The sequence below is a fragment of the Mesocricetus auratus genome, unplaced genomic scaffold, assembly GCF_017639785.1.
Source record: "Mesocricetus auratus isolate SY011 unplaced genomic scaffold, BCM_Maur_2.0 Super-Scaffold_100013, whole genome shotgun sequence".
Lineage (NCBI taxonomy): Eukaryota > Metazoa > Chordata > Mammalia > Rodentia > Cricetidae > Mesocricetus > Mesocricetus auratus.
Window position 1 is genome coordinate 54,700,906 of NW_024429196.1, and position 10,650 is coordinate 54,711,555.

The 10,650-nt window shown below is 44.7% G+C and overlaps 1 protein-coding gene across 1 annotated transcript; it reads right to left on the reverse strand.

Annotated features, from left to right (window-relative positions):
- Window positions 1-667: 667 nt before the first annotated feature.
- Serpinb1 (serpin family B member 1) lies at window positions 668-8,895 on the reverse strand. Its single transcript, XM_005066410.4, has 7 exons — window positions 8,738-8,895; window positions 7,550-7,725; window positions 5,914-6,051; window positions 4,586-4,703; window positions 3,155-3,297; window positions 2,803-2,970; window positions 668-1,179 (listed from the first exon to the last, which is right to left on the reverse strand). Exons 2-7 carry the CDS (start codon window positions 7,715-7,717, stop codon window positions 775-777), a joined length of 1,140 nt encoding a protein of 379 aa, XP_005066467.1. The 5' UTR covers window positions 7,718-7,725; window positions 8,738-8,895; the 3' UTR covers window positions 668-774.
- Window positions 8,896-10,650: the final 1,755 nt, after the last annotated feature.

The following is a 10,650-nucleotide window of genomic DNA, read 5'->3' on the forward strand; positions in this document are numbered from 1 at the left end:
GGGGAGTGGGAAGAAGAGGAAAAAAAGCTTCCTGGTGAAATGTTACAGTTTTGTTTTTAAGCTACAGAGTAATCACTACCAATTGTCCTCATTCACCAGTTGCCCTTGTGAATGTAGCCTTAGTTTGCCTGGGACCAGAGAGAGAGAAGAGAATGGGCATCATCTGGCTTGCAGAGTCTAATGAACTAACAGTCTTATGGAAGAACAAAATGCAGCAACTGAAGCCCTATCCAAAGGAGTGCTTCTGGTTTCTTTTCACAAAGCATAAAGTAAACCAGATAGTAATTGCTATTGGGGATTCATTAATTACTTACTGGTTCTCTTTCTCTCTCTCTCTCTCTCTCTCTCTCTCTCTCTCTCTCTCTCTCTCTCTCTCTCTCTCTCTCTCTTTCTCTCACACACTCTCACTCTAATTCTAGCCTGAGAAACAACTGTCTTTGAAAATAGTCACACCTTCTGATGTCTATCAAGAGAGTATGTCAATTCCATAGGTTACCTCATGGTCAAGAATCTATACATCTGATTCATTCAAAAGAATGAATAGACTTGTTGCACTCAGCAGCAATCATTGGATTATTTTTAATGTTAAAAAGTAGACACCCATGCCAAAAAACATGCATATAAAAAGAAAAGCCAACAGGATTAAAGATACAAAGAAAACTAAAGATTGGTCTCTGGGTAGAGGTTTTATTGGCAAGGACAAAAGAAAATTATCATCATTAAAATCTCAGGGAATAAAACTCTAAGCTCTGCCTTGTACCTTGAAAGTTTCTTCTATGGGGAGCAAACTCTGCCAAGGAAGAGTACATTAGCTGTGGGATTGTGTCGAATGAAGAAAAGAAATGGATGGTCCACTGTGAATTCTTCCTCAGGCATCAACATGGCGAATGTAGCAATGCCTCCTGTGGCAGCAGCTGCCTCTGTCCCCTCCTCATTCACTTCCACAAAGGACTTATGGATAATTTTTGATATGAAAAGATCTCTGGATCCTGACATGCCAGACAGATCAGCCTTGCTGCTGCTAAAGAGATCCTGCACTCCCAGGCTGCCAAGGTTGGAGTTGAGGATGTAGCTCTCTTCCAGCTTGAATCTGGGCAATTTGACATGGACATCAATGTTTTCCAAGTTCTCACGTTTGGTCCACTCACGAAGTTTTTCCAGAGTTAATTGCTCCTCAATCTAGAATCAATGTAAAACAGAAAGAAATGAATTACTGTAATACAGTACTATTAAAATAAATGGATTCACAATTGCTGCTGCTTATAGGGTTTCCTTCATGCTTTCTGCCCAAATAGATTCTACTTAGAAGGTTTCATTTTTGTGTAAGTTGGTAGAATATAACAGAACTATTTTCTAGGTCCTTGAGGGTCTAAATACAAAGACATTTAACATGTGTCTGTCATCCACTCATCCACCCTCCTACTCATCTATTCTTCTCTCCATCCATCATCCATCCATCTACCCATCTTTCTCTCCTTCACTCACTCCTTCCATTCATTGGATTCTTCCCTTCTGCTTCTCATCTAGTCTACCCATCTATATTCCTCCATCCACTCAGGATTTCCCAAACTCCTATCACACTGAATCACTTTGATAGGCCATCACAGCTTTTACTATCATACTTGCTTAAATGGTACAAAGGAAATTTTAGAAGTTTCTCCTGTTTATTCTGAAACCTAAAGTTGTAGTGACCTATAAACTTCACTAAGCTGAAGTAACCTCTAAATAACCCCTGGGTAAAAATAAAAAGGAACAAAACATATGGATCTTAGTTCATTTAAAACAAGGACAAGTAGCTGGCATGGGGCACACAGCCTGCAATTCCAGCATTTAGAAGCCACTGACAGAAGGCAGTGAACTTAGGACCAATCTAGGTTGCACAGCAAAGCCTTGTCCATGGAGTAGAGCAGAGTAGAATGGGATAGAATAGATACATAGGATAGGGATACTGATGGCACCAACTTTGCAGCACTGCTGTGACCATTGAATAAATAGATGCATGTAAAGGGTTTGACACACAGTAAGTATCATGTAAATATCAAATATTGTTGTTCCGCTATTGGATTAGAGCAGAAACGTTTATTTTACGGATAGCGAAAACTTCTTTCTTGACATTAGAGCCTCATTTTGTAATAAGATAAAAATCAGCAAGAAGATACAACTGACAAAAAGACCACATTCACTTCAGTCCCTATTCTGCATGCGAGAATGATAGCAGGGTCCTTCCTGATTGCAAGTGCAGGCTGGAAAGGAACAAGAGCTAAGCCACACAGAGGCCTAGGATTTCTAAGGGAAAACTGTAATCTTCACAGTTGTGCCTACTTCCAATCCTGTGAGGAGACACCCAATCCCCAAAGATGTAAATCACTTCTCACTACACTTTCTTTAAAGCTACCTTGAGAGAGTTTCTGTGAGGCGCCACTCATCACTGTCACATTTTCCTTAGGTGTTTCTGTCGCAATGGCTCACTGAAAGCAGCAGATATTCTGAACATTTAAACTGTAGGCTTCTGGGCTGGGAGTGTGGCTCAGTGACAAGACACTTACTTAGCATAAGGCACTCAAATAATAAGTAATAATAATAATAATAATAATAATAATAATAGCGATGACAGTGTAAACATGAGGCCACAGAAGGGTAAGCTCTGATGGACTATATTAGCAACGACGTCGGCATACTGGCGAGGGATTTCCTGTAAAGTCTATGGGTGCACAGCCACCCCATCGGGTGCATGTACACACGGGAAATGTAAGGGCAGCACAGTGAAGGGAAACACGAGTCATGACGCTGAGAACCAGGTACCTTCTTAAGGCCCGTGGACTCATCCTCGATGTCTTCCGGCAGTAGGATGACCATGCTCAGTTCTTCACCCTGGTAAGGCATCTCTAGCACCTTGCACTTCAGATCCCGAATGTAACCGAATGGAAATTTTTCCTTTTGATACATCATCTTCACTGTTTTTGTGTCTTTCTGAATGATTAAAAAAATCACTCAAATTATTCCTTCTTGTCTTTCAGAGAAGAGAGCAATTTGGGGTCTTGGGGTAGAGTCCTCAGTGGTAACAGCCTGGCTTAATGGGGAAGGCCCTGTGGTATATCCCTGGCACTCAGACACGTACAACCACCAACAGCCCAGGATGGTAGTGTCACCTGACCTTATTCAGTCGGAAGGGAGCGTTGGTTGTGTCCGTTTTCCTGAATTTCTCCTTCCACATCCCCTTGAAGTAGATGGCATTCACCAGCACAAGTTTGGTCATGCTGTCGACCACACCCACAGCCAACAGTTCTGGAATTTTCCCTGAAAAGATAAAGTCCATTTTTTTTTAAAACTCCACAATGGAATTCCAAATTTGAACCCATAATTTATTAGCTCTGAAATGTGATTCAGATATAGACTTCACACTTTATTTTGTTTTAACTCAGTGTTAAACAAATAGTCATTATTTTGCAAATGATTTTTTGTTTGTTTTTACAGAAAACAAACAGAATTTCTTAGTGGAAAGTTTTTTGGTCACTGGCAAATTATGTCTTCAAATCTACTAACTGTAAGCTTGCTTTTATAAAAAGGACTTTTAACAAATATCCAAGAGATAAGACTTATGTAATGGATAAGTCTATTGAAACAGAAGTCACTCTCCCCATGGCCTGGTGCACTGCTGGGTGGGAGCTTACGGGATCCCCTGGGTGCTGAGTCACCCATTACAAAGCTGAATTGAGCCCAGCGGGTGAGTCACTCACTACCCCGAGTTACTGGAAAAGATGTTGGCCAAAAATATTCTGACTGCAACCTGTTTCTTTCAATACAAGCACTAAATGCTTCAGGACAGGCATTTTTATTAATTTCATTCTGCATTTCAATGTTGGTTTTACTTTACATTGTGGTTTATGGGTACCCATTAACCATTAAATCATGTCTGCATTTCTCCACTGATAAGCTTCTGACATCTGAAGTTGTCCCTTATACAAGGGGACAGCATCCGAGTGTCAGTGTACATAAGTCAGGATTCGGGACGTTGAGGGAGGGAGAAAGAAGGAGATTCAAGTGAGGGAGTGGATGGAGGGAGAGTAAGAATCTGTGCACAATGGCTGTGCTATGTGTGGTTCAGAAGGGTTCCCCAAGTGTCCGTGTCTGAAAGGTTTGCTCTCTTGTCCGTAGAGCACGGAAGGCAGCAGAAACTTGAAAATGTGGGACCTTGTCAGGGGTCTTTAGGTCACTGGGGAATGTGTTTTCTTTTTGGTTTTTATTTTGAGACAGGGACTTGCTATATGTACTCAAAGCAATCCTCCTGCCGCAGTCTCCCAAGTGTTGGGAGGGATGCAGCTATTGAAAGTGATGGTAGAACACTGATCTCTCCCTCCTTCTTTTTATTCACCAGTGGTGTCAACGGGACTCTTCTGTCATGTTGTCTTACCACAAGGCACTGTATTGCCATACGACCAGATCAATAGGGCCAGCTGCTTATAGACTGAAACCGCCCAAACCGTGAGCCAAAATCAGCCTTTTCCCTCCATAAGACAATTCTGTCGGGTATGAGCGACAGCAAGGGAAGGGTGACTAACTGGCCCAGAGCTGCTCAGCCTCTCACCTTCCGTTTGACCTTTGACCCACTGGTTTATGGCCTTCCTTGCATCCTCAGAGGCATGCTGGAAATCCACAGGGGCCAAGTCAGCACCGTACATTTTCTGAGTTGAATCCAAGAACTCCTATTTTTTAAGAAGAAAGTGCCATGAATAGCTTCTATTCCCTGCAGAAGTTTTCTAAAATCCCCAAAGGAAAAGAAGTCATAAAAATTAATTAAAAAGTTTAACTAAAACCTAACCTTTATACTTTGCTGTTGGGTTGAAAAACACAACATTAAATTGACTGTCCCGGCCATTTTTTTTTAAGGTTATAGTACAGTGGTGGTAAGTGCAGCCCTTTATTTAACATTCCTGGTGTTAATATGAAGGTTACTAATTCTTTTTTGAATCTTACACCAACATTTCATAAATCAGCAAATGTTGATTAAACTTCAAATGGCTGTTCAGATCCTGGGGTTAGGGTTAGGGTTAGGGTTAGGGTTAGGGTTAGGGTTTGTGTGTGTGGGGTGTATGTGTGTGTACATGTGTGTACATGGGTGTGCATACATGTGCATTTGTGGAGGGCAGAGAAGGGTGTCAGATGTTTGCTCTTACTCTCTACCTTATTCCCTCCAAATAAGATCTCTCCATGAACCTGGCTGGGGTGGTGATTTGCAAGCCCATGACCCTCCTAACTCCATTCCCCACAGTTCTGGGGTTACAGGAGATTATGAGACCATTCCCGGCATCTTTCATGGGTGCTGGGATCCAAACTCAGGTCCTCATACTTTGCACAGGAAGCTCTCTTACCCACTGAGCCATCACCTCAGTCCTGATCTTGTTTTAATAAAACACGGAGGAAGGGTCTCATAGAAAGACTATGAAATGAAAGCTCCTCATACATTCTCTGTTGTTTTTGTGAAGGACCTGAGACATGGTCATGTTGGGAAAAACCTGTACTATAGATAGACATTTCTATCCTTCCTGGTCCCATAGCCATTTAGTCCCAAATAATTAATTAAACTTTATATTAATTATAAACTGCTTGGTCAATTGCTCAGGCTTCTTATTGGCTAGCTCTTTCTTAATTATTAACCCATTTCTATTAATCTGTGTATCTGCACATGGTCTTGGCTGATTGGTGATTCCTGGGTCTCTTGCTTCCTTGGCAGCTATATCTCTCTGTCTCTGCCTACTGCCTTTCCTTGTTTGGATTTTGTGCCTGACTAAATCCTGCCTGTCCATTGGCTAAAACAGCTTTATTCATCAACCAAGGAGAGAAACATATTCAAGGATACTCCCCTTCACCGTACCACTTCAGGAAGTTTCAGGATACAAAATGGTAGGTACTTACAGGAAGGAAATTGTAGGTCTTCTCTCCATACAGTCTGTTAGCAAGTTTCAGAATGTGGGAGGCTCCACGTTTGCCCACTTCAGCATTCAGGCTTTGAAAGCTTGAATGAACGTCCTCCACGGCATCAAAATGAAAGGTCTAAGGTAAAGAAAACATTCTTAGTCATTTATTTTGAAGTTATAAAGCGATTCCTTGCTGTCTGCTTCCATCAAATTATTTTTTCCTAATACTGATTAGCTCCAACCTACTGTTGGAACTATATGTCATTGGGAGAGCAAAGAAAATGGAACTGGAAATGTATGGCTCGGTGAGACATAATATTGACATTAGACATGGCTTCTAAATAACTTTTAACGTCTCACAAATGTGAATGCTTAGCACATTAAATATTTATACATGATTTTTTCCCCAAAAAATAACCATTAAATGGTATGCTTATGTTTATATTCTGGGGCATATACAATTCTGCTTTTAAATTTTTTCAGAAATAAATAGTGAAATAAGTATGACCTAAACAGTAAGAGTGATTGAGGCTTTTTTCTTTGGTTATCTTACTAGAGTACACAACTCACTCCCTTGAAAAATAACTTCCCTAAGTTTATTCTGGTGAGAGTTTAATTCCTCATCTATGAGTTGCAAATCAATGGGCCCTTTATGGTTTTATGAGGCCTGGCCTGGTTATTCACTCTATGACACAAAGGACAAAAAGCATAGAGGGTCCACAGTCCATGCCACTCACCAACGCACCAGGGTTTGCTACTTAGATGCACCTAATGAAGCAGGGAGGAAAAAGCCTTGAGACTATTTTTTTCCCTGAAGTTGTCAGCCCCTGTAAAACCTGCAACACTGAAGTGGATGTAACCTTTGAAAAGCACCTAGCTGCAGGTGCAGAATCTAGAGGCAGGGCAGTTAGGAAACACTTTCCCTACTCCTATCTAGGCTTCCCAAGGTGGCAGAATTCTCCTCTCAATTAACACAAAGAGCAGAAGGCCCTCCACACCCATTAGGAAGACTAGGAAGCTTTGGGGAGGGGGGGCGAAGATGACCTGCTGTCTCCCAGGGTGGAGTGTTTGTCCCTTTCACCAGGACACAGGGACTCTCCAAGCCTCCTCCTGTAGAGTCAGTCAAATGAGGCTGGAGAGAGTTATGAGGTTAACCCTGGGAATACAAACAGGTGGCTGTTTCTTACCTTGTCCCTGCAAACACCACCAGCCTGCCTCCTGTAGCATGTTCCCATATCACTCATGCTTAAAGGTGACACTATTACAGGCAGGATTTATGAGTAGTGGTGGTCCATGCAAAATGAAGACAGGAAACAGCCAGTTCTGAGGGGGTGGGGAGTGGGGCTTACAGGAAAGCTGTCAGGTTCACTCCTGGGAATAGGAGCACCACGCCTGCAGGTTATGTTGCTGTCTTTGTTCACTCTGTGTCCCCAGCTAAACAGAAACAGTGCCCTATGCTTAGTTAAGGTTGGTAGAGAATGAACTGACTGTTCTTGGGGGCTTTCCTGAGAGCCTGACTGCACCCTGAGCAGCTGCTGCAGCCAGTTCAACACGGTTTAGAAAACACACCAGAGCTGCCCAGAGGCACAGCGGTTGGCAGGGAGTGAGAGCCGGGCAGCTTGGCTTCCACTAACCTTAGAGATCTGGGCTGCAGTGTTGCCTCTGGTCCCCAGAAAGACCATGGCCAAGGCAGATGAAATGCTGAACGGAGAGATGAAGATGTTTCCGGTGGAGTTGTTTTCATTCAGAGAGCGGAACAGCTCCAAGGCAAAGAGGGTGTTGGCTGAGCTCAGCTGCTCCATGGTGAAGGCTGAAACGGGAGCGGAGATCAGCATTGCCAAGTGCTATGCCAGCAAGACCATCTACCTCAGCTTTGCAAACCACCCCTAGGACCCTACAGTTTGAAATCTCCCGATTCCAGCCCATCCAGCCCCGACCTGCCTGTCTTTCCCAAGAGACAAGAATCCCCCATCCCCTGCCCCAAGTACACAAAGCTGGGGCCAGACTTCAGCAGTGACACGGGCCCAGGGTCTTATGACTTTAACCTACTGGACAGCTGTGTCGGAAGAGGGACCAGGCCAGTAACCTTGGCAAGCCCCCACACTACACAGCTTCTGTCTGGAGCTCTGTCTCCCTGTATGAGTCAATGCCTTGTTCATCTGGGCAAATGAATCCAGAAACCCACATGAACCTACTCGGCATACAAGCGAATTGTGGTAAAGATAACAATGCTATCATTTTAGGGATTCAGTTCTCCATGCCTGAGGTCCGTGCTGCAGTCTCAGCTGGAGTGGGATATACAAGTTTCAGAAAGCCACTCTCCTGGAGGCAGGCTGTGGGTGACACGGAAGAGGAACACTCTGCCCAGTCCCTTTTGCAAACCATCTGGTGCCTGCAGTGGGTTAGTGTTGCTTAGGGGCCATCTGCTAACCCGTCTGGGTCTCTATACTTAAAGCCTCAGTTCGTTCAAGTTTAGGCCAGTCACAGGTATGTGGCTGCTTAGCCACCTGGGGCCAAGTCCAGGTCTCATTATTGAGGATCTAGGATCTCACTCTCTCCCTGCAGGCATGATTGACCCGGTGGGGCTGCAGGGCACAGTCCCTTAGCTCAAGGTTCAAAAAGGGAGTTGGGGGAAAGAAAATTCTGACAGGGATCCTTCCTCTGGCCGGGACATGAGGTGGCGCTGGGGATCCACGGAGTCGTCCCTGGTCGCCCACTTGGATGAGGGTGCTGTGCAGGGAGCATGCAGGTTCCGGAGACCGGTACAGAGATGTCTGGCCTCCTGTGGGTCACCTCCCTGCAATGCCACCCGCGGGCCTTACCTGCTGTAGCAGGTTCCGCTCCAGCTGCTGCAGTTGTAGGAAGAAGCGACCAGGCCAGCTGCAGCCCTTATAGTATGCGGAAGGGGAGTGTCGTCCTGGCAGGCTCGGGCTGGGTGGAGAGGCTACTTCCCGGTGACCGCTTAAAAGTCAGTTTGCAGGACTAGCAAAAACGAAAGCAGAAGCTTCCGCGGACTCTTGGGAACTGCGCTTTCCTGCTTTCCTCGGTTCTAGGCCTTTATCTTAGAGACCTAATAAATTTCTTCCTGAGCTGTGTGAATGGCCCGAGAGGATAAATGCCACCTCTTAAGGTCGGAGGATTCCCTTTTGAGTTCCATTGAAACAAAGCAAAACTTTAGGAGTCCTTTCTGTGGGTGTGTAACCGGGGTGAAGACGCATATTTGTGGCCTCTTGGGGGGAAAAATCCCCTTGGATAAGAGCAGAGTGCCGGTTCCAAGCAACATCCTCGACTGCTCTGCCTTTCAGGTTCCAAGGCTAGTTCAATGACCACACCAGGCTGGGGAAGCCCCAAGCCACCATTCTCAACTATTAGACTACAGCTTTGAACACATCTCCCACCAAACTAAAATTAGAATTAACTTACACAAGCCATCATTGCCTTGAAGGACTCTATTCTCCCTCGAAGTGTCTGGATCTATAATATCAAAGAACTTTCACTGCCTCTTGGCTCTCTTCAGAAGGAGAAAGAAAGAGTCCTACTGCTTGTTAGTGAGGGCCACACCTTGTGGGTTGGTGTTTGTTGGACCTGGGAACTTATTCCTAATGAAAACTTATTCCTAATGGCGTACAAATAGACTTTGAGTGCCCATGCCACAATATGGGAGGCTCTCTCAACTGGGACTCTTGGGGGAGGGCCTAGGCCCTGCCCTGGAAGAAACAATCACTGGAGATCCACCATATAGGGCCTTGCCCTCCCTGGGGATTGGAGTGGAGATTGGGTGGGGGGCTGGGGGACCTGGTGGGGATGGCAGAGAAGGAGGGGAGGGAGAGGGAGCTGGGGTTGACATGTGAAACAAGATTGTTTCTAAACTAAATAAAAAATGATAATTATTTTAAAAAGAAAGAAAATGAGAAAGGGGACTGGGGAGATGGCTCAGTTGGTAACTCGTTTACCAACCAAGCTTGAGAACCCCAGTTCAGATCTCTGAGTGCATCTTAGTGCTGGGGGTAGGGTAGGACAAGCAGATCCCTAAGAACATCTCAGTGACCAGCTGGTCTCATTGAGCCAGTGGGCTTCTAGATCAGTGGGAGACCTTGTCCCCAAAAATAAGGTGGACAACGATAGAGAGAGACTCACAATGTTACCTCTAGCTTCCATACACACACACACACACACACACACACACACACACACACACATACACACACACACACAGGTGTACACACATGCCATTCTCCCCCCCAAAGAAAAGAGGCACAGTCTGGAAACCAACAATAGAATAAAGTTTACAGCTGCCATAGTTAGGTTGCCATGGTTTGATCAGATCTGGCAACTTCACTGCTATTTCCAACAAAACTGGAGAGCCCCCCTCCTCGGCTGCAGGTCAAAAAGGCTAAAATAAAAATCCAAAGACTGATTTCACAACCCGGGGTTAGGAGGTACAGCTCCATGTGAAAGCACTTGTCTGGGTTCCATTCCCAGCACAAGCCAAAAGAAAAGGAAAACAGTGTTCTGAAGAGACATTTTTTCTTTTTTTAAAATATTTTTTATTATTTTAATTTTAAATAGCTTGTTTTACATGTCAATCCCAGTTCCCTCTCCCTCCCCTCCTCCCGCACCCTCCCACCATCCCCCCATCCTCCCACCCTATTGCCAATTCCTTCCACACAGGGGATATCTAGAGTCTGTCATTTCACTCAGGGTAGGGTCCAGGCACTCCCCCTAAGAGTCCAGG